General features: G+C 39.6%; 6 protein-coding genes across 7 annotated transcripts in view; 4 read left to right on the forward strand and 2 right to left on the reverse strand.

Moving 5' to 3' along the window:
- The first annotated feature begins 546 nt into the window (after positions 1 to 546).
- Positions 547 to 3,272, forward strand: LOC104813087 (putative methylesterase 12, chloroplastic). The gene is made up of 5 exons (XM_010540604.2): positions 547 to 824; positions 1,535 to 1,774; positions 2,070 to 2,213; positions 2,301 to 2,435; positions 2,862 to 3,272. Exons 1-5 carry the CDS (start codon positions 570 to 572, stop codon positions 3,132 to 3,134), a joined length of 1,047 nt encoding a protein of 348 aa, XP_010538906.1. The 5' UTR covers positions 547 to 569; the 3' UTR covers positions 3,135 to 3,272.
- A 1,496-nt stretch (positions 3,273 to 4,768) lies between these two features.
- Positions 4,769 to 7,830, reverse strand: LOC104813088. 2 transcript variants are annotated; one of them, XM_010540605.1, is made up of 3 exons: positions 7,723 to 7,830; positions 6,374 to 6,993; positions 4,769 to 5,250 (listed from the first exon to the last, which is right to left on the reverse strand). In XM_010540605.1, the coding sequence occupies exons 2-3, from the start codon at positions 6,904 to 6,906 to the stop codon at positions 5,181 to 5,183; spliced, it is 603 nt and encodes a 200-aa protein (XP_010538907.1). In that variant the 5' UTR covers positions 6,907 to 6,993; positions 7,723 to 7,830; the 3' UTR covers positions 4,769 to 5,180. The 2 variants fall into 2 exon arrangements, with proteins under 2 accessions (XP_010538907.1, XP_010538908.1); XM_010540606.1 differs by having other exon boundaries at positions 6,374 to 6,997; positions 7,723 to 7,829.
- Positions 7,831 to 10,023: 2,193 nt separating this feature from the next.
- LOC104813089 (UDP-galactose transporter 2-like) lies at positions 10,024 to 11,737 on the forward strand. Its single transcript, XM_010540607.2, has 5 exons — positions 10,024 to 10,174; positions 10,281 to 10,465; positions 10,561 to 10,761; positions 10,884 to 11,045; positions 11,197 to 11,737. Exons 1-5 carry the CDS (start codon positions 10,045 to 10,047, stop codon positions 11,527 to 11,529), a joined length of 1,011 nt encoding a protein of 336 aa, XP_010538909.1. The 5' UTR covers positions 10,024 to 10,044; the 3' UTR covers positions 11,530 to 11,737.
- Positions 11,738 to 12,054: 317 nt separating this feature from the next.
- Positions 12,055 to 13,740, reverse strand: LOC104813090 (40S ribosomal protein S18). The gene is made up of 4 exons (XM_010540608.1): positions 13,639 to 13,740; positions 13,017 to 13,177; positions 12,388 to 12,576; positions 12,055 to 12,300 (listed from the first exon to the last, which is right to left on the reverse strand). The coding sequence occupies exons 1-4, from the start codon at positions 13,639 to 13,641 to the stop codon at positions 12,195 to 12,197; spliced, it is 459 nt and encodes a 152-aa protein (XP_010538910.1). The 5' UTR covers positions 13,642 to 13,740; the 3' UTR covers positions 12,055 to 12,194.
- Positions 13,741 to 14,754: 1,014 nt separating this feature from the next.
- Positions 14,755 to 17,773, forward strand: LOC104813091 (NAC domain-containing protein 17-like). Its single transcript, XM_010540609.2, has 5 exons — positions 14,755 to 15,124; positions 15,672 to 15,949; positions 16,039 to 16,323; positions 16,498 to 17,119; positions 17,270 to 17,773. The coding sequence occupies exons 1-5, from the start codon at positions 14,938 to 14,940 to the stop codon at positions 17,602 to 17,604; spliced, it is 1,707 nt and encodes a 568-aa protein (XP_010538911.1). The 5' UTR covers positions 14,755 to 14,937; the 3' UTR covers positions 17,605 to 17,773.
- Positions 17,774 to 19,461: 1,688 nt separating this feature from the next.
- LOC104813093 (uncharacterized oxidoreductase At4g09670-like) overlaps positions 19,462 to 20,956 on the forward strand; it is a 1,814-nt gene continuing 319 nt past the window's right edge. Inside the window, exons 1-2 of the mRNA XM_010540610.1 lie at positions 19,462 to 20,005; positions 20,396 to 20,940. Coding sequence (XP_010538912.1) covers positions 19,538 to 20,005; positions 20,396 to 20,940 — 1,013 coding nt within the window. The 5' untranslated portion in view covers positions 19,462 to 19,537. The remainder of the gene's footprint in view (positions 20,006 to 20,395; positions 20,941 to 20,956) is intronic.

Consider the following 20,956-nt stretch of genomic DNA (forward strand, 5'->3'; position numbering starts at 1 on the left):
TCTCTTTTCTGCTTTAATCCTTTCTTCAGTCTCCTTCTCCGCCTTCTCCAGCTTCTCTCTCAGCATCTTAATCTCGTCAATGGACTGCTTTTTGAGCTCGTCCGCCCTCTTTTCTGCCTCAATCCTTGCAGCTTTTTCTTCTTCCAGTTGCTTCTCAAGCCTCCTCGCTGTTTCTTCCAGCTTTCTCTCCACCTGAAAAATGAATCATGCAAACTCAAGGCTTCTATTCATCAACGAAAGGTTAGGTTGCATTTTCAAAATTATTAGATTGATACAAAATACCCTCTCCATGATTTGGCTGAGCAGCGATTCATTCTTTTCGATCTGCATCTTCAACTTCGGCATCTCTTGTTCTGAATTGCCCCTCAATGATTCAACCTCCCTTCAACCATTCGCATCTCGAATTAAACTTAAACTAATCCGAAGTAGCATCAAGATCTTTGGATTCTTTGACTTTCTGGGGACAATCATAGAACAGACCATGCCGATTTCTAGGAAAGTTTCTTGATTTTCCGTAGAGAACCCACGAAACCAGCTTCTGGGTATCGCTCGATTGGGGATTTGGGGAGATGGGTAACAATTTTATCTGCATGAAGAAGAAGGACAGCGGAGGAGGAGATGGATCCAGAAGCAAGAGGCTCAATCGCTCACAGAGAAAATTGCTTGCCGAGGAAGATATGTTGCACCGACGGGCCCTGTCCATGGCGATTCATCAGGCTCAGCTTTCTCAGAGATTCGACGGATCCGTGTCCAGACGGGTCGGGTCCACCGGCTCCAGGAGACGGAACCTCTCTAACCCGTTTTCCGGTGGGAAACAAAAACAGGTCGCTGATGAATCTCCATTGCTGCAACTGTTTCTTCTTTATGAAAAATACCGAGCCTTTGCTTTTCTACTCCTTTTGTCATTTTTTATGAGATTTTATTCAGTCAGCATTTGGATTGTCCATATCTGATTCGATGTGGGTGCTGGTTTCATGATTGTCAAAAGACTTATTTTAAGATACGAGGAGAAAAAAAGTGCAGAAGAAAACTTCCATATGAAAGGTTTCTTTACCAAAAGATGAAGAGAGAGACATGAAAAGTGATTCATCTATATCTCATCTGAGAAAGAAACGAGTAGAGGTTTGCATTCCTATAGAGTAATCGGGACAAAACCCGATCAAAAGACGATCTTTTGGTGTCCGATACCGACACCCTGTTCCTGTTTGGGACCAGATGAACTGTAGCAAAACTCCCCACATGCATACAACAAATTTGCAGATACCTCAGTGATCTTTGGAGGACTTTACATTCTCCAATCATTTGCTGAAGCCCTTTTGTGTTTGGTTTGGAGACATTGTTTTCACTGCTGTGGATTTCAAGCTGTTATTGCTAAGGAAACCGGCTTTTTCGTGATTAGAAACAATGTGTGAGTTTGGAAGATTTGGCTTTTTTTCAGAAGATCTTGAAGAAGGAAAGAACTTTGTGTTATGACTAAGTTGTTCTCATTTGTGTAGTTACTGTATAACTCATTGCTCGAAATCGGAATTTGCAGGTAGAGGAGTTCTTGGAGAGCTTGAAAGTGAAGAATTTCATCCTGGTTCACGGCGAGAGGTTCGGGGCATGGTGTTGGTACAAAACTATTGCTTCACTGGAGGAATCGGGACTCTCGGTAACTGCACTCGACCTCGCAGGATCCGGATTCAATTTAAAAGACACAAACAGTGTCTTGACGGTGGAAGAATATTCGACACCGTTGACCGAGCATCTTGAAAATCTTCCGGAGGGAGAAAAGGTTAGAACAGTTCGCATTTCTTCAAGGAATTGCATTTGAGTGTATATCTCAGCTTTTTCTATAGTGTTCTTCGTTGTTTGGATTTCGATGTCAGGTCAGATTGTAAAGTGTAGGTAGTCTGTTTCGTACCGACGGGTCGCTAGGGAATAGATAAAGGTCATGTTAGAAAGCGTATGCGTTTGGATATTCACTTCTATGCCTATTGATACCATTGACAAGTTAGAATTTCTGCTATAGATGATTGGGTTTCACTTCTTCGATGTTTCTCTATTTATACGAAACCAATAACATGTAGGTTATTCTCGTGGGTCATAGTACCGGAGGAGCTTGCATTTCCTACGCGTTAGAGAGATTTCCCGAGAAAATATCGAAAGCGATATTCATTTGCGGGACGATGGTTTCTGATGACCAAAGGCCTTTCGACCCCTTTGCTGAAGAGGTATCTCTTCCTACTTTGTACTCTTCTTGAGTTCTATTTCGTTGATAAACCGATTCCTCTTCTCCTCCGGTCCGGTTTTGTATATAGCTCGGTTCAGCGGAGCGGTTTATGAAAGAGTCGCAGTTCTTGATCTATGGTAACGGCGAAGACAATCCTCCGACAGGGTTCATGTTCGAGAAACAACACATGAAAGGCTTGTATTTCAACCAGTCACCCGCCAAGGTAAAAAAAAAAAAACTCTTGCTTGACAATTTGACTGCGTTTTCAGCGTTTGCGTTTACATCAAACGCTCTTTCGTCGGCATTTGAAGACCTGATTTTACCGTCTTACCCCTTTCGTCACCTGAAAATCTAAGGGGTGGGCAAAAATGGGTATCCGCAAGTCCAGTACCTGCGTATCCGGTTTTTCACGGGCACGAGACGGCCTTTTTTATTGCCCATCGAACGAGTACAAATACGAGTAGTTACAAATCAGCGACGGATATCCTGAATTTTTACGGTTAATGTATTGGGTACAAGTACGAGTATCAAATTGTGATATTTGAATCTTTCGAATACGGATTGTAAATAGAATCTTAGCATGAACCGTATCTTTACAAAATATGTTTTCCATAACTACGATCATAGATATTGTGTGTGTTTTGTTTAGGACATTGCACTGGCAATGGTGTCCATGCGACCGGTCCCGCTCGGACCGATGATGGAGAAGCTGTCGTTAACGGCAGAAAGGTACGGGAAGGGCCGGAGATTCTACGTGCAGACGCTCGACGACAGAGCGCTCTCGCCGGACGCTCAAGAGACGGCGGTGAGAGAGAATCCTCCCGAAGGGGTTTTCAAGATCAAAGGCAGTGACCACAGCCCTTTCTTCTCCAAGCCTCTCTCCCTCCACAAGATTCTCCTTGACATCGCTCAGATTCCTTGATACAGAATCTTGCAAGATTCTTAATACTCACAGGATTATTACACAGGGTTCATACCGTAAAATATCAAATTCAAAAGTATTTATTTTTTGGAAAAAATGTAAACTTTTATTCACGAGCGAAATTGGTGTATGCTTTTATTTATATTTATATAGCAAACAATATATTTATATTGAAATTTTTTTAAATATTGTAAAAACAAATATAGATTGTAGTATGTCTTGATTTCGGCGTTTACTCAAATGCTAATGATACCAAAAGAGGGCTGGCATGCAAAAAGGACTAAGGAAGTGGGACCATGCCACTTTCACAAAATGGAGTGTTAGATGGTTCCTCTGGCTTCGCCATATGATGAAACAAAGACCCCACATGAAGGTCTGCCACCACAATCCCTTTATAAAGCTCTTCACCATTCATCTTATGCTGGGATTGAACAAAGGGTTTCACTCCTTTCCCTTTCTGTTAAGAACCCTAATCCGAATCAGAATCTTGGGTGAATCCAAATCTCTTCTAGGGGGTGGAAGATGAAGGGAAGCAAGTCTTATGCGGAGTATTCTTCGTCTTTCTCGGGTGAATTCGGGTACCAGAGCAGGTCTCATCCGTATAGTTTCAACGGACCCTGTAGCAAGACTGATCCCGAGATTAAGAGGAAGAAGAGGATTGCGTCGTATAACCTTTTGGCTGCGGAGGACAAGCTCAAGAATGGTCTCAAGAACAGCTTGAAGTGGATCAAAAGCAAGTTCATGGGGTGATGACAGTATTGACTTTGCAGAAGTGTGTTTTGGAGTTGTGTGCCCTCATGCATCTATGGATTAGTGATGGGATGTGTTGTTGAAACATAAAGACAAAATGTTTTGTAATTTGCTTCGTGATGATCTCATGTGAGTGCAGAATGGGCTTTTGGTTCTTGCAGTTGCAGATTCTGAAGAGACCTAATAGGGACAACAATGAACAACAAAGATGGAGACTGAACATAGAAACTGATTTCTGTCTTGTCCATGTGAGATTGAACATATGCTACATAGATATATATGTTTCAGTTCCACAAAACCAAACCGTACCGAACCAAAAAATGCGGTCGCGTTCTTAGATCGAACCATCCAAAATTTTTCGAACGATAAGTTTTTTATAAAATCGAATTTTCCGGAATCAAATTAAACCGAAAACGAATTTTAAAAAACCCGAAAAAAACAAAAATTTCTTATAAAAATTTAAAATTTTCTTAATAAAAAACGGAACCGTAACCGAATATACATATTTTTGTAAAACCAAAAGAACCGAACCGAATCATTCCCAAACCGAATGCCGAAACACCCATCCCTAGTTCCAAATGTAGGATCTTAACTTGATCGAACAGAGAGCAAGTCTAAAGTAGAGAAGAACCTAAGATTAAAGGACTCAGCTTCAACAGCAATTCAGCAGAACAATCATATGGTGCAGAGTCAAACTCAGATCTTAGGCCTCTCCTCCTCGTATCTAAGGGTTACACCATACGACAAGAAGCATTCAACTCGAGCAAATTGTCTAAATCCATACAACCCAACAAATACATATTAACTATGCGTGCGTTGTTGATCAATTTGAACTCCCAATTTCTCCAAAATCGCACAAGAACACCAAGCCCAGAACCCAGAAAGAACAAAGAGAAATGCACAAATACATTTAATAGTGCACATAAGGGTACGCAACAAATGGATACGATCTCATCTGGGGATATGAATACAAAAGTTATCAAGCCTAAGATTCCTGGTCTATCTTATACGATCTTGTACATGAAATATGCATGGACTGAGCTTTCTCTCACCTCCCTCCTCTCTATCCCTCTCTCGTTCTCTCTCTCTCTCTATATATTATAATACAGGGACAAAGGACCAAAGCCACGATACGAGCACAGGATAAGACAATACAGAGAGATTTTGTCCGGGAAAATGTATCTACCTCAGCTTTGACAATGGTTTTGTTCTGAGCCCCGATTTCTGACTTTTGTTGTTCTGGAAACCAATCTGACTCTGCCGCCAGCGTTTCCGAGCTGCAAACTGAGAAGACCTTTACATTATTGTGCACATACAGCTTTTCCCGGTTCCATGTTGGAGCTCATCATCTGATCCACCGATTTCACTGCATTATTCGATCAGGATTTGCTCATAAAGTTATTCATCGAAAAGAAATAGTAAAAGGAGAGAACCAGTAAGGTGATTCATCGATCATTTCCATGAAACAAACAAAAGGGAAAAGAGAAGAAGACAGATCAATAATCGACTTGCTTAAGAATAAGAAACGTTAGTATCGTGTTTTAAGTACCATGGAATAAGGTCTTGGTCTACTCATAGGGATCCCACAAACACACAGTTTTGGAATAGAAAAGTTAAAGTTCATGATCCGTGTGACATGTAATGAATCACCTACATGTTATATTTAGCATTACCATTATAACAGCCACGGGCCAACGACCTATGAGTTCAATTTACACTCAAGAACAAGGTAAGATTATGACGGTGGATCCGGAAACTGCATTTTTCTAAACTATCAGCCCATCTCATCTCATATTTGGCCAATATCAATACAGCATTACCACACACCGGCACGTTTCACTAAAGTTCTTACAGTCCACTTAACATAGTCTAGTTTGCCTGTATTACCCACCCATACTGTAGCCAGGACCTTTGCATAGGACCTGGCCCTGATAACTATTGATATGAACCAAACAAACCGAAACCAATTGCAACATACTTGTCATAAGAACTCAACCTTTAAAACTAAGCTGGTAAGAGGAGGGTGCCCACAGAACTAATCTCACTAGATGAGATGACTATATGGGCTTATGATACACCACTATGTTTCCAATACTACATCCATTTTCACCCACTATGATCGAACTTTGTAGTGCTCAGTACACCCATTCTACAACGTGGACGCTTGTATAGGACTCATTTGTAATAACTGCCAAAAACCATTGAATAAAGCTCATCACATTCAACAACTAGTTTCTAAGATGAGAATCCCCATAAGTTTAAACGCCATCAGCCAATCCTAAATTTGATCAAAGTGGGATTCTAACAGCTTTTTGCCTATCAGAAATCTAAAGTGGAGGTTTTGCCTAAGTTACAATTACCAAATGCACCTAGTTTTATAGAGTATAGGTTATTCCATACTCATCATACACACAAACTAAAAAGATTCTTCTAGCCAACATATATGGACAACGAATCAGAATTACCACTTGGATTGACATAATCCATACCTAGGTTCAAATTCTCTGACCTCAGCAAGCTCGATCCCACAGGTGTCAGGCCACTGCACTTTCCTCCTTTCTAATTGATCCAGCGTGTCTTGTCTATTCACATCATCAACAGGAATTGCATCACTAAATGACCTTTTCTTCAGGCTGCTCTTAAGTGCAAACCTTCTGGTTTCTTCGCTGCTATCATCAATACAAGGTGAACAGTTCTTCCTCCCTTCGTGATGCACAGGAGAACCAGAGGGGACATCTTTTGGTTGAGAAGGGTCAACTTTAAGATGGGACGGACTGCCAGGTCCAGCAGAAGTGCGACGAAAACAAATAAAAGAGGTGCAAGCACGTGAAAATCGGTTCCTAAAGGAAGCGAAATGTAAGTTGGTATCAGGTTCCTGATGCACCAAATGGTATCGGTTCCATGAGGACACCCTCACAGGTTTGTCTTCATTCTTATGCCCCAAGATAAGAAGGGCTAGGCCCTTGCTATAACCAGAAGCCGATGAAGAGAAGAACCCTCCTCCCTCTGCTGCAAATAACATCTGCAGTGCTCATCTGCACATCTAGCAACAATTTTTGTGCCCTCCCCACACTGGAGATGAAGCTACGACTTTTCAAAGTTCCCCCTCCTGCCTTCCAGAGATGGATCATGTCATTTTAGAGGAAAAAAGAAAAATGGATATTGGTCTACAAACATGAAATCTATGTAACAACAAAATGGTACAACCCTTCCGCAAACATTATTCTCTAACTCATTACCACAATTCACTTCTAACAAAAACTGCTTTCAACTAGCAGCAAAACTTTTACCAAAAAAAACCCACAAGAAATCAAAAGAGCCAATTACCCAAAACGGAAACAGTGCAGATAAAATCACAACAGAATCAAATACTTGAAGGAAATCAAAATCACCACCATTTTATACCAAACCATAAGCGTCGAAATCCCTGTGTAAACTATTCGCAGAAACTACATCAAAATCAGCCGGAATCTTCATTAAATTCCAATAACAAATAACTGAGGAAGATCTATTAACGTTCAGATCATCATCAAGCACATAGAACAGGGCAAACAATAGAATCCGGCCAAATGCTTAATTACGGAGCAACTACTACATCTACGACACAGCTCACCCTAACGCTTTCGGTCGATTGGTTTGCTAAGACAGTGACGAAAATACCCTAACTTTCTAGTCTACCACTGAAATAGATGCAGTTTCTCCATTACCTGGAGATTCAAGCAGTGAAACAGAAAAACACAGATACATAAACATACGCAGCATACACATACACACATATATCTATATATACACAACACACGTATCGAAAGGCGAAAGAGAAAGGAGGCTCGCGATTCACCTGGCAGATCTACGAGACCGGAGGGCGGAGAAATGTCCGTAGCTTACGCCGGCGGCGCTGCAGAGAGAGAAATCGGCGAGGAATAAAGAGAGAAAAGGTTAGATTCAATAAAAGAGGATGGGAAAGAGAGGGGAAGTGGTCACAAAGGGGCGCATTATAGCATTTCGGCCAGAGGCGTATTATAGCACAATCCGCATTATAGCTCGCGCATCATAGCATTATGTCGCGCGTCATGTTCAATTAATCACAGCAACGTCATGACACCAAGGATTATTTGGTACTTGACGGATTGAATTTTTTTTTTTATTCATTTCGTTTCTAAATTAAAATTTTCTAAATTTATAAGTTAAAATGATATTTTCCTACACAAATTTATTAAAATATAATTTTTTATACACGTATTTTTAATTTGATAAAATTTATATTTGAATTCAAAATTTTCCAAATATCTATACGAATTGTTAAAATTAACAGTAATTACGTAATTATCATTTTTATTAAAAAAATTCGAATTCTGTTAACTAATGCATTGATATGTATGGTAGTTATAGTAATTATCTAGCTAATAGTAATATATATGTAATATATATATACAGATCTTAAATTTATTGGATTTTGTTAACTAATATAAAAAAATATATAAGTTATTTAATATAAATGTTATTCACAATTTAAAATTTAAAATTTAAATATTTTAAATCAATTCAAATACAAATATAATCATAATCTATTATATACAAATATATTGAAAATTTCAAAATTCAAAAATTAAACATAATAAATTTTAATATTCAAAAGATTAAATATTCTAAATCTCAATATATACAAAATTTTTCTTGAATATACATATAAAATATGTAAGTATAAAACATTTTAATTTTTTATAGCAAATTATTTTTATATTTAATAATATTATTAATTAGTACGAATCAGATCAGATATGTCGAATAATCCGAATTTGATATCCGTATCCGATCCGTATCCGACAAATATTTCAAAATAAATATCCGTATCCGATCTGTAAACTCCGGATATCCGAATTTTCGATTCGGATACGGATCGGATAACGGATCGGTTCGGTTTTTTCGGATATTATGCCCATCCCTACATATACCCATAGTTTTTTTTTCCATAAAAATTAATAGATTAAATTAATAAGTTGAAGGACAATCTTTCACTACAATTCGAGAAAGCCACTCAGGACAGGAGTTTGAACATAATACAAAAAGAGATTTACGATTCAACGCAAATTTCGCAATCACATCAGCCGGAGAATTACTAGTCCTTTGTATATGAACCAAACTGATACTCAGAAGGAGAGCACTTCAATTTCTTGAGTATATCTCTGCCAACTTAACGACTTCTTGTTGTTATTGATCTCTTCTACAACTTCTTTCGCATCTATCTCCAATCGCATATGCCCATAGTTTATAACATAGATCCGCCATGACTATATATTATATGATTATATATTATATGATTGTAATTCAATTAATCATAACCGAAATCACCTACCCTCCTCTCTAATGTGGTCCACATGCGCAATTTAGTTGCTAAGAATTAATTAATTTCCTTTCGTGGAAAATGAGAATTACGAAAAAGATTTAAAAAAAATTAAAAAAGAAAACGAGTTGGGAATTCGGTGTCTGCCTACTACTACGCTCCACGACCACGAGCCCTTCATTTCCCAACTGGCTTCCGCACAAATATCTCACCGTCGCCGGCGTTCAGTTCTTATCCGGCTAATTCACCGATTTCCTCTTCTCCGTCTCTCTGGCTGCGCGCGTTTTTCTTCTCGTCAGAGGTACTCTTCGCCGTGTTCTTCGAGTTCTTCTTTTCTCTTGAATTCCTTGTCTCTTCGGTTTTGATGAGATAATGCCGGCGATCGATCGTGTTTGTTTAGTTCAATTTGCTCCGGCGAGGTGATCTGGTCGGATCTGTTTTCTAGATCTGACGGAAACTCGGTTTGATTCTGATCTCCGGAGCCTGATCCGATCTGGTCGGAACTGATCGACGGAAATTTCCCGATTTTGTGCTTTTTATTTCGAATGTATTGGCTCAATGTTAGCTCCATTGATACGCAAGTTGCGCGATCGAACAAAACTGCATCGAGTGGGTCTCCTGGATTTCGGCTGGGGAGAAATCATCGCCGAGTCCGGGTGTTGTAATCGCGATGGAACTGAAATTATAATCGCTCCTTCGTATCGATTCTATAATTTTCTTCATGAATGTTCCGTTTGATTTTGCGCAGAAGGTGGGACGTCCTGCGAATTCCTGTTTTCTTATAGAATTTATATCGGAAGAAAAAAAGACCAAGTTAAAATGGCCCCAGTTAGTAAGGCTGATAAGAAGGCAGCCGTAGATGCCGCTGCGTGGATGTTCAATGTCGTCACTTCCGTCGGGATCATCATCGTCAATAAAGCTTTAATGGCGACATATGGATTTAGCTTTGGTAACCCACTAGATCTCTTCACTGATATGTTTTTATGTAACCCGGAACCCAGTCTAGGTTTTTCGATGTTCTTCTAAGCTTTGAGTTACATTTCAACCTGTTGCAGCGACAACCTTAACGGGATTACATTTCGCCACGACAACTCTGATGACAGTCATTCTAAGATGTCTTGGTTATATTCAGCCTTCTCATCTTCCCTTCACTGAGCTTCTGAAATTCGTTCTTTTGGCAAACTTCTCCATTGTTGGAATGAACGTCAGTCTTATGTGGAACTCTGTGGGGTTTTATCAGGTAAGTGACCATTGACTATCTATCTTTGCTGTCTGGCTCGAGCCTCGAACAAATTACTTTTTTGTTGATTATATGTTGTCCTTTGTGCTTCTCAGATTGCAAAGCTTAGCATGATTCCAGTATCCTGCTTGTTGGAAGTGGTGTTCGATAAGATTAGATACTCGAGAGACACAAAGCTTAGCATCGGACTGGTTCTTCTAGGTGTTGGTGTTTGCACTGTAACCGATGTTAGTGTGAACACCAAAGGCTTCATAGCTGCCTTTATCGCAGTGTGGAGTACTTCTCTGCAGCAATACGTAAGTTCTCTGAGCTCGAGGCTCATGTTTTCGGGATAAGTTTACTATGCAGTAACAAGATCTTTCCTTAATACGGATTTCTGCTCTGAACTTAAGATTTACATGGAGTTTGGATTGTGCAGTATGTACACTATCTTCAGCGAAAATACGCGCTTAGTTCGTTCAACCTTTTGGGCCACACTGCTCCAGCGCAGGCTGCAACATTGCTGATTGTCGGCCCAATCCTCGACTACTGGCTGACAAACAAACGTGTAGACAAATATGACTACGACATAGTTTCCGTGGTAAGTGCCGAAAAACACAAGAGACATTTAGAGACGACTTTGTTTCCCTGTTCAGTCTTTCCAATCTCGAAATCTGCAACAAAACATTTTCTGGATAGGCTTTCAGTCTCTTCGAATAGGTATTGAGGCAATTACCGAAACGTTCTTGCAGATGTTCATAGTTCTGTCGTGCACGATCGCAATCGGAACAAACTTGAGCCAGTTCATATGCATCGGGAGGTTCACCGCCGTGTCATTCCAAGTGCTGGGCCACATGAAAACGATCCTGGTGCTGATAATGGGATTCTTCTTCTTTGGAAGAGATGGCCTGAACCTTCACGTTGTCCTCGGAATGGTGATCGCAGTTCTCGGGATGATATGGTACGGCAATGCGTCGTCGAAGCCCGGGGGAAAGGAAAGGCGGAGTTATTCTCTTCCGACGACCCGGCAACAGAAACACGGCGGTGGTGCTTCAGATTCGGATGGTCACGAAGGCAAGGCCTAGTAGTAGATGGATCATGGAACACATCAGGGTTCTCCACACATAGTTCAAACTTGCTGGTCGAGCTATTCTTTTCTTGCTTCTTTTTTCAGCGGTATATGTAATTCTAGTTGTCCTAATTTGGTATCTAATTGCGCCATTTTTTTCCATATTATGGACGATTTGAGTGTTTTGAAATTTTTCGAGGAATTAAGTTATTATTAGTGTCTTGCACTGTTTCTACGAATTATATATATATATATATATAGATTTTCTGCAATAGCATAATTTTGAAAGGTACAAATACTGGTTACCAATTCGGATTTCGGTTAGTTTTTTCAAAAGAACCATCCATTAGATGCTTATATTAGATTTATTACATTCAAACTCAGATTACTATTAATGAAAATATGAATTTAAAAAGCCAATTTTTTCAACCATTATTCGACCGGGATTCAAAATTTCAATTTTTTACTTGGACTAAAGAATGCAGATATTCCTTGTATAATTAATTCGTTTCAAATCCGTAAAGCCCAATATAGCGACATCTAGACAAGGAACAAGGGAAAGCATATGAATAATAGCAGCATAAAGAGTGTTCGAAAAAAATTGTGCGGAGAACAAAACTAGAACCGGTCGGTCTTTTATAAAGCAGCATCCCATACAAAAGCAACTAGAAACATTCTAACTCAACGCTTCTTGGAGACACCAACAGTCTTTCCTCTGCGACCGGTGGTCTTGGTGTGTTGCCCTCTCACTCGGAGTCCCCAGTAATGTCTCAGACCACGGTGGTTCCTGCCGATTTCAAAATCCACCATTAGACACGGCCTCTGATATATACATTAATGCATACATATATATGTGTGTTATGATGTCTTTTACCTGATCTTCTTGAGACGTTCAAGATCATCTCTCAGCTTCATGTCCAGAGCGTTAGAAACGACTTGGGAGTACTTGCCGTCTTTGTAGTCCTTTTGCCTGTTCAAGAACCAGTCCGGAATCTTGAACTGACGAGGGTTTGCAACTATTGTCATTAGGTTGTCGAGTTCTGCTGCAGACAGCTCACCAGCCCTGGAGGAGCAACAGAACAGATGACTCAGCAATATCTATAGAGTTGGAACACAAACTAAGGGAAAGAATATGCCATTGACCCGACTCAATAAAGTAATGAAACACTTCTGATGGAACTTCGGTACTGAACAATTTATAACAACTATTTTTTCTATGGAATATAGAAGTAGCAAAGGAATAACACAAAGACCAACAGAACAGATAAGATGGCGATCTCTATTCCGAAAATAAATTTGGAACAGTATCAATCGCTGCAACTCATACCGAGATAAAGGATGAGGTAGACATGATTTAAGGAGCACCACACAGCATCCACTCTACTTATCAATGCGAATGGATATAAACTGAATCCTTGCTAATCTACCTTTTAGATGTTCCCTCAAATTACACAGATGAGAGAATTATAAAAAAGAAAAAACATGAGAAGGCAAAGAGCAAACCTCTTGTTCATGTCAACATCGGCCTTCTTGCAGACGATGTTAGCAAACCGTCTTCCAATACCCTTGATAGAGGTAAGGGCAAACATAATCTTCTGCTTTCCATCAACATTGGTGTTCAGCACACGCAGAATGTGCTGGAAGTCCTCGTTTGCGACCAGAGACTATACACATAACATAACACATTCAACTGGATAGGAGCTCAGCCAAAAACTCCATCGAAAAAACTCACCCAATAGTCACATAATCAGAACTTCGCAAAGTACTATTAACACTACAAACACGCTAAAAGACAGATCTATCATGAAAACTTATTGCCCTTTGACTCGTCGTCATCTACAGATTCCAGATACCAACACAATTCCCCACTCATCCATAAACTCGAGAAATCCACACAAATTCTTATGTTTCCCGATAGGATAACGAATTAGCCCTTGGAATTTGAAAAAAAAATGCAACGAAACAACTATTCCATCATCGAACTGGCCAATGCGAACGGGACGGCGCAACCTATCTACTATTTCCACCCGGCGAAAGGAGCAAATATCGTAAGAACTCTACGAAGCGATACTTGGATAACACGTGAAACAAGAGAAGACCAACATCGCAAACCCTAGTTACTTACCATTGTGATCTGCTGTCTGGGAATAGTGGAAAGTTCTCGCCGTCTTCGAGCAGCAACACAATCCCAGAAATCAGAGAGATGCGAATTAGGGTTCTCGAGTGGGTTTTATATGAGATCACTAGGGTTATCGACATCCGAAACATTCATAGACCATTCTACCCCTACTTGTATCTCGTAATATCAATTATACCCTTCGGCCCAAACCGATCTGTCCTTCGAACGGTAATTGGAGAATGCCATTATACCAAAAATATCCTTCTATCCCAACAAATATTTTTTTAAAAATAATTTTATGGTCTATATAATTAGAAATATATAGTCTTGTCACATATTAATCTCATTGATCATAATGTTAAATCTATTATGATCACACTAATTTATTATGTTCATCCCTTTTGTATCTCATTAATCATTCGATAAATTATTCGTTATAACTAATAGAATCAATTTATGATTAAACTATATTTTTTATCACATGGATCACAAGATCACAGATGAATAAAAAAAATATATGTCTTATGGGTAATTTTTATAATTTCCCATTTTACTTATCTATTTTTTTTTTTTGAAGAGTTTTAATTCTCTTTGATCTATTTTCATCAATATGAGTTTGATTTATAGTAAACCTACGAATAACATGGTAAACTAAGTAATATCTTATAGGTTAATATTCATGTCTTGGTTTCATTCCTATATCCTGTTTCCCCACGAATTTATTTTCCTTGCCATGTGTACACCCACAAAATGACATGTATATAATGTTTTTTAAATTTCTTTTAAAAATATATAATTTTAATTGGAAGAAAATAATATTTATGTATTTTCTTGAAAATTTTAAAATTCATGCATAAATGTAGATTTGATAATAAATTTATTTGATTTATAATGGATTTTTTTTGGAAATTATGTTTGGGGACATTATGTTCAAGATCCGTACATTCAAAGCCTTTTTGCGGCCCAATATGTTGGGCTGGGTTTAAGCTATTAATTAATTTAGGCCCATCATATTTTGATTCTGACCTGTCAAGTTTAAGTCCCATGCTTTTCGCGGAAACTTCATTTCTCCTTATTCCCCAGAAATTTTCCTTTTTGACCATTCAAATCTCTATTCCTCTCTTTATACTCCCCCCCCCCCCAGCGATCAAAACCCTAGGGTTCGTGATTTCTCTCTTCTGGCGAACGTTTCTTCTCATGTAGTTTAGCTTCTTCTTCTTCTTCTGGGTTTCATTTCTCGTTGACCCAGTTGATACGTGCTACGGAATTTTGCCTGTGAGCGATCGGACTCGGTGTGGGACGTCTATGGCGGATTCATCGCCCGATTCGTGTTTCAAGGGAGGGAGGTTCTGCGCCCCTGGTTTTCGGTTTCACCCTACAGATGAGGAATTGGTGGTCTACTATCTGAAGAGGAAGATCTGTAGGAGAAGGCTCAGGGTCAATGTAATCGGTGTGGTTGATGTGTACAAATGGGATCCCGCGGAATTGCCTGGTAATTTCATCACCCCCTTTACTCGATTTCGTTTTTGTTGACTAGGGTTTTGTTCTGGGTTTTCTCTGTTTGACCATGATTCTTAATGAATGTTCCATCTTGGTTTTGCCCTGATACCTGTTTAATTAGTAAAGAGGAACGGTTGTATCGGATTCTTATCTTTCTTCCGTTTCCAGTTATTGATTTTCGATGAAATTTCGTTCTCTTTTGGGCCTCCGCGAAATGGGTCTTCATCACTGTTTGCAGTTTTTGGATGAGTGTTCGAATTGCGAAAGGAATGGTGGAATAGATGTTTTGTTCATTTTGGCTGGCGACTACCTTAGAATCGGGTCAGATTGACTTTGCCAAAAGCCTTGTTTGTGTTATTGAATCTAACAGCTACTGTGTCTATATTTGAGGGTTCCTTTTTGATTCATCATAAATTTACGATTTAAGGTAGCAGTGGTTATTTGGGGTTGATATTAAATTGATTTCAGTATATTGACCCAAGCATTCAGTTGTGTTGAAACCAGTTCTCTAATCTAACCCACCAGATACTTTTGAGCAGGTCATTCACTGTTGAAATCTGGAGATCGACAGTGGTTCTTTTTCACTCCAAGGAGTCGGAAGTATCCTAATGGAGCTAGATCAAGTAGAGGCACTGCAAATGGGCATTGGAAAGTTACAGGAAAGGATCGAACCATTGTGTATAATTCCCGAGCTGTGGGGATCAAGAAGACTCTTGTTTACTACAGAGGCCGTGCCCCTAATGGAGAACGGACTGACTGGGTGATGCATGAGTACACAATGGATGAGGAGGAACTCGGAAAATGTCAGAATGCTAAGGTAGTAGGATATACACTGCTGATGCTTTATGTTCATGTCTGTCTTGTTATCCTTTGCCCTTAGTTGATTCTGCTTTTTTTCCTCTTCAGGATTATTATGCTCTTTATAAGCTTTACCAGAAAAGTGGGGCTGGTCCTAAAAATGGTGAACAGTATGGTGCTCCGTTCCAGGAGGAAGAATGGGCTGATGATGATAAGGAAGACACAAATAATGTTGCTGAGCCAGTGTCTGTTGCTATTAAGTCTGATAGTTTTGCTTGTGTTGACAAGGATGTACTTACACAGGACGATATCGAGGAACTCCTCAGAGGAATTGCAGATGCACCTCCAGTTTCCTCGAGACAAATCGACAATCTTCCTTATGTTGTTCCTCAGGTCAGTTTATTCTCTCATTAAATGAGATAGAAGAGTAAATTTCTTAAAAGTTCCCGTTAGAAGATTGTAACAACATATTATCCAACCTAAGAGTGCACAGTTTCTTCAAACCTATATATATATTAAGGTAGGCCTTATTTCATATCACTGACGATATCTAGCATTTTTCCACAGGTAAACAGCGAAGAAGACGTTCAGAACACATTCGTGAATACCTCTTCTGGCGGGGTTCTCATATGCGAGCAAATCGGAGAGTTTATGCCAAACAGTCAGCCATACAACAGGCGCATGAGTTTTGGCTCTCTTGTGTCAGCAAACTCATTTGAGGCTACTGAAGTTACATCGGCTACTCCCAAGACCATGGAAGCGGCACCGTTAGTGTTTGAGAAGGAGGATTACATAGAAATGGATGATCTTCTGATTTCTGATCTGGATGCGTCTGCTGTTGAGAAACCTTTGCAACCCTTGAACACTGACGGGTTCAGCGGCTTGAGTGAGTTTGACCTGTTGTTCCATGATGTTGCCATGTCTTTTGATATGGAAAATACTTGTCAGGAAACAGCTCCATGTCCGTCTTTTACGAACTATTTGGATTGCAACACAACTGACCAGAAACAGCATTACCCAAACCATCAGTTCCAACAGCAGACTGTACAGAGCCAGCTGAACAGCCTCACAGATCCGAGTGCAGTTGATTCAACTCAATTGGTTGGTGATTTATGGCTACAAGAAGAGACGGCAGATCACTTTGACAGACAACAATATTATTCCGAAACATTTGCTTCACCCTTATCAGGTACGTAGTCTCTGGTGATTATTGGCCATCTGCTAGCTTTATCTGTAATACAGGCGAGACATTCCAGAGTTAGCAAGCCCACTTTATGTGTTAAGGTAGACCGTAGGAAATTTCGCTGATACTTTTGCGGGTATTCTTTCGTTTGCTTAGGAGTGATACAAGGGTCTACAGATACTACTACGGGCCCGAGCACAGAAGATCAGGGAGATCAAGATTGCCCCGGGGCGAGGAGCCAGTTCTCTAATGCCTTGTGGGGGTTCATGGAATCCATACCTTCAACTCCAGCTTCTGCGTGTGAGGGTCCTCTGAATCGGACCTTTGTGCGTATGTCTAGCTTCAGCCGAATCAGGGTCACTGCAAAAGCCGATGGTGCCCCCACTGTGACTGGCAGGAAACCAAAGAAGGCTATCAGAAACAGAGGGTTTCTTCTCTTATCAATTGTAGGTGCTGTGTGCGCTATCATCTGTTGTGTTTATAGTCTCTGAGAGATTTACCATCCTCTCCGAGGTTTCATGATCTTCGGTTTAGTTATATATAGGAAACAGACAGACATGGAATTAACTACTTAGCAGTTGTCTCAAGGAGGGGTTTTGGCCATGAATCTTTAACATGTATATATATAGTGTGAAATATGATTTTTGTTTTTTTGTTTCTTATGGGTTGTCGGATCTAACAGTGAAAGAGGATTTTTTTTTTTTGGTTGGCATAAAGGAGGGAAAAGAAAGTGAACGAGACACGGTGGGGCAGAGTTTGAGATTTACGTGTAAGTGGCGAGAGGTGTGTGAGAATGCCAAGGCGATGCCTAAATTGATAAAATAAAAAAAATTAAATGTTCAACCTCTCTTTTAATTCAGAAAAAATAATGTGCCAATTTTCTATTCTATACTATTTTTTGATTATTAAACCTTATATTTTTTTATATCTAACTATAAAATACCTATATTTTTTTATAAAATTGACAAATAAAATAGCAGACATAAATAAAAATTAATTTTTCAACATTGACATGACAACAATTTCATCCTAGAACATCATCAATTATCTACTATTTAATAATATTAAATAATAAAAATATAAAAATATATTAAAAATTATACTAATATTAATAAAACTAAAATAAAATAATAACATGTACATATATATCTTTAACAAAAAAACATGTACATATTTTTGCATATATACCACATACATATATACATACATAAATATATATATACACATACATATATATACATACATATATATACATATTTATATACATATACACATAAAAACTTACACTATAGAATTTATATATGTATATATCTATGTAAATGTTATATATGTATATGTATATATATGTATGCATATATATATATATATATATGTCATTTTTATTATTTTATTATTTTATTTTACTTCTTTAAAATGTATTAAATTTTGTCTAATCTCGTCGATTGAATTGTATTAAATTTTGTCTAATCCCGTCGATTAAATAGATGAGATGGTTAGACATGAATAGGGGTGTCAAAAGAGCCAACTCGGATTGTTTGAGGCTCGGCTCGTTTGGCTCAGATCGTTTTGGGTTCAGCTCGTTAGACTCGTTTTCTAACGAGTCAGAAAAACTTTGGTTCAGATCGCTCGCCAGTTTTCCGATCTGAACGAGTCGACTCGTTGAACCAGAGATATATAATATTTTGTATTTATATTTATTCTAAATTTAACTATAAATTTAAATAAATACATAAAAAATTAATAAAACTCCAATATCAGTTAATATTTTCAATTATCACCATCAAAATAATTAAAATATTTATAATATCATATGAATGATATGGAAAAAAAAGACAATAAAATTATATTAGAGTTTTTTATATAAATTTAATTTATTTTAAAAAAAAATCAGCTCGTTGAGGAGCTCGCCAGCTCGCCGAGCCAGTCTCATTGAACACGTGTTCAATGAGACTAACTCGTTAGGCTCGTTTTTTAATGAGCTGAAAAAATCACAACTTCGTTTTCTGGCAAACCACGAGACCCCTAGACATGAATTTATCATATGGATATACCACATCACTAAATCGAAATTAAATAATTTATGGTTCAAAATAAATATCAAATATACCGTAATGTCAGATTAAAAATTTGTATAGAAAATTGATATATTTTAATAAATTTACGGAGGAAAATATTATTTTCCCTTTAATTTAATATAAACATTAATGACAAACTTTTTCGAATATAAACGGTTATTTTCTTTCATTTGGACGCTGAAATTAATAACCAAATTTTTATCTGAATTTTACCCCAAAAAAAAACGTTGTTTTCCCTACTTTTGGGTCTTATAATACACATCCCTGTGTACGTCTCCATCCACACCTCTCTCTCTCTGTCACTCACTTGCTGTCTCTCTCTCTCTCTCTCCGGACACAGTTAACGACAATGGCCACCGAATCCCCCATCCGAATCGGAGTTTTGGGTTGCGCTGAGATCGCTCGGAAGATCTCTCGGGCCATCCATCTCGCTCCCAATATCACCGTCGCCGCCGTCGCTAGCCGCTCCGTCGAGAAGGCGAAGGCCCCCTCCCCCGCCACGAACGGGTACCCTCCGACGGTGAAAATCCACGGATCGTACGAGTCGCTCCTCGACGACCCCGAAGTCGACGCCCTATACGTCCCGCTTCCGACAAGCCTCCACGTCGAGTGGGCTGTACGCGCCGCCGAGAAGGGGAAGCACCTCCTGCTCGAGAAGCCCGTCGCCATGAACGTCGTCGAGTTCGACAAGATCATCGCGGCCTGCGAAGCAAATGGCGTCCAGATTATGGACGGGACAATATGGATGCATAACCCTCGGACCCAGAAGATGAAGGAGTTCCTCTCGGATCCCGAGCGTTTCGGACAGCTCAAAACCGTATGGCTGAGCATCGAATTTGAGTTCCCTAGGGTTTCTCTTTGATTTCGTGAAATTGATTTAAGCATGAATGTCTCTGGTGACATTACGCCGTTGAGATTTACGTAGGATTCTGGAATAGTCGACCCATTCTTGGTTTTGTTCATATCCGTATACTTGGTAGGAATTTAGATTATCCAATCTCGGGCTTGTGATTTTGTTCTTCATACAGAATTGAGGAGGTTGCCAATGTTATTCTCTTCCATAGAAGATGAGCTTCCCATTTCCTGGATCAGTTTCACTATAATCACATCCGCAAATGCTAAAGAATTATTAGATATTTTGTGGATTCAAGAATGCTTCTTGAAACTCCATTGCTCTGATAGAGAGTATTCACCTTGGATTCTGCAGGTACACAGCTGCTTCTCCTTTGCAGCGGACGAAAATTTCCTCGAGAACGACGTCCGAGTGAAGCCGGGTCTTGACGGGCTCGGCGCTTTGGGAGATGCGGGCTGGTACACAATCCGGGCGACCCTTTTCGCCAACAACTACGAACTTCCGAAAACTGTCACCGCCTTGCCCGGTCCCATCCTTAACGAGGCCGGTGTGATTCTCTCCTGCGGGGCGTTTCTCCGCTGGGAAGACGGCCGAACTGCCACCATTTCCTGTTCCTTCTTGGCTAACCTGACAATGGACATAACGGCCGTTGGAACCAGAGGAACTCTCCAAGTCCACGACTTCATCATCCCGTTCCAGGAGACCGAGGCCTCGTTCAGCACAAGCACAAAGGCTTGGTTCAACGATGGGGTGACCGCTTGGGTTAACAAGCCGAGCGAGCACAAGATCGTGACTGAGCTACCGCAAGAAGCGTGTATGGTGAGAGAGTTTGGACGCCTGGTCGGAGAAATCAAGAACAGAGGAGCGAAACCTGACGGGTTTTGGCCGAGCATCAGCAGGACGACGCAGCTTTTG

The sequence above is a fragment of the Tarenaya hassleriana genome, unplaced genomic scaffold (genome assembly GCF_000463585.1).
Source record: "Tarenaya hassleriana unplaced genomic scaffold, ASM46358v1 Cleome2, whole genome shotgun sequence".
Lineage (NCBI taxonomy): Eukaryota > Viridiplantae > Streptophyta > Magnoliopsida > Brassicales > Cleomaceae > Tarenaya > Tarenaya hassleriana.

Excerpts from the sequence above, each read along its gene's own strand:
- LOC104813091 (XM_010540609.2), top strand. The coding sequence starts at position 14,938 with ATGGCGGATTCATCGCCCGATTCGTGTTTCAAGGGAGGGAGGTTCTGC. Across the intron at positions 15,950-16,038 it reads GAAAATGTCAGAATGCTAAG|GATTATTATGCTCTTTATAA; the intron begins GTAGTAGGATAT and ends TTTCCTCTTCAG. Across the intron at positions 16,324-16,497 it reads TTCCTTATGTTGTTCCTCAG|GTAAACAGCGAAGAAGACGT; the intron begins GTCAGTTTATTC and ends ATTTTTCCACAG.
- LOC104813087 (XM_010540604.2), top strand. The coding sequence starts at position 570 with ATGGGTAACAATTTTATCTGCATGAAGAAGAAGGACAGCGGAGGAGGA. Across the intron at positions 1,775-2,069 it reads ATCTTCCGGAGGGAGAAAAG|GTTATTCTCGTGGGTCATAG; the intron begins GTTAGAACAGTT and ends AATAACATGTAG. Across the intron at positions 2,214-2,300 it reads TCGACCCCTTTGCTGAAGAG|CTCGGTTCAGCGGAGCGGTT; the intron begins GTATCTCTTCCT and ends TTTTGTATATAG.
- LOC104813088 (XM_010540605.1), bottom strand. The coding sequence starts at position 6,906 with ATGTTATTTGCAGCAGAGGGAGGAGGGTTCTTCTCTTCATCGGCTTCT. Across the intron at positions 5,251-6,373 it reads GTCAGAGAATTTGAACCTAG|TGAAATCGGTGGATCAGATG; the intron begins GTATGGATTATG and ends CGAATAATGCAG.
- LOC104813089 (XM_010540607.2), top strand. The coding sequence starts at position 10,045 with ATGGCCCCAGTTAGTAAGGCTGATAAGAAGGCAGCCGTAGATGCCGCT. Across the intron at positions 10,175-10,280 it reads GACATATGGATTTAGCTTTG|CGACAACCTTAACGGGATTA; the intron begins GTAACCCACTAG and ends AACCTGTTGCAG. Across the intron at positions 10,762-10,883 it reads GTACTTCTCTGCAGCAATAC|TATGTACACTATCTTCAGCG; the intron begins GTAAGTTCTCTG and ends TGGATTGTGCAG.
- LOC104813090 (XM_010540608.1), bottom strand. Across the intron at positions 12,577-13,016 it reads GATGTTGACATGAACAAGAG|GGCTGGTGAGCTGTCTGCAG; the intron begins GTTTGCTCTTTG and ends TTGCTCCTCCAG. Across the intron at positions 12,301-12,387 it reads GAACGTCTCAAGAAGATCAG|GAACCACCGTGGTCTGAGAC; the intron begins GTAAAAGACATC and ends TGAAATCGGCAG.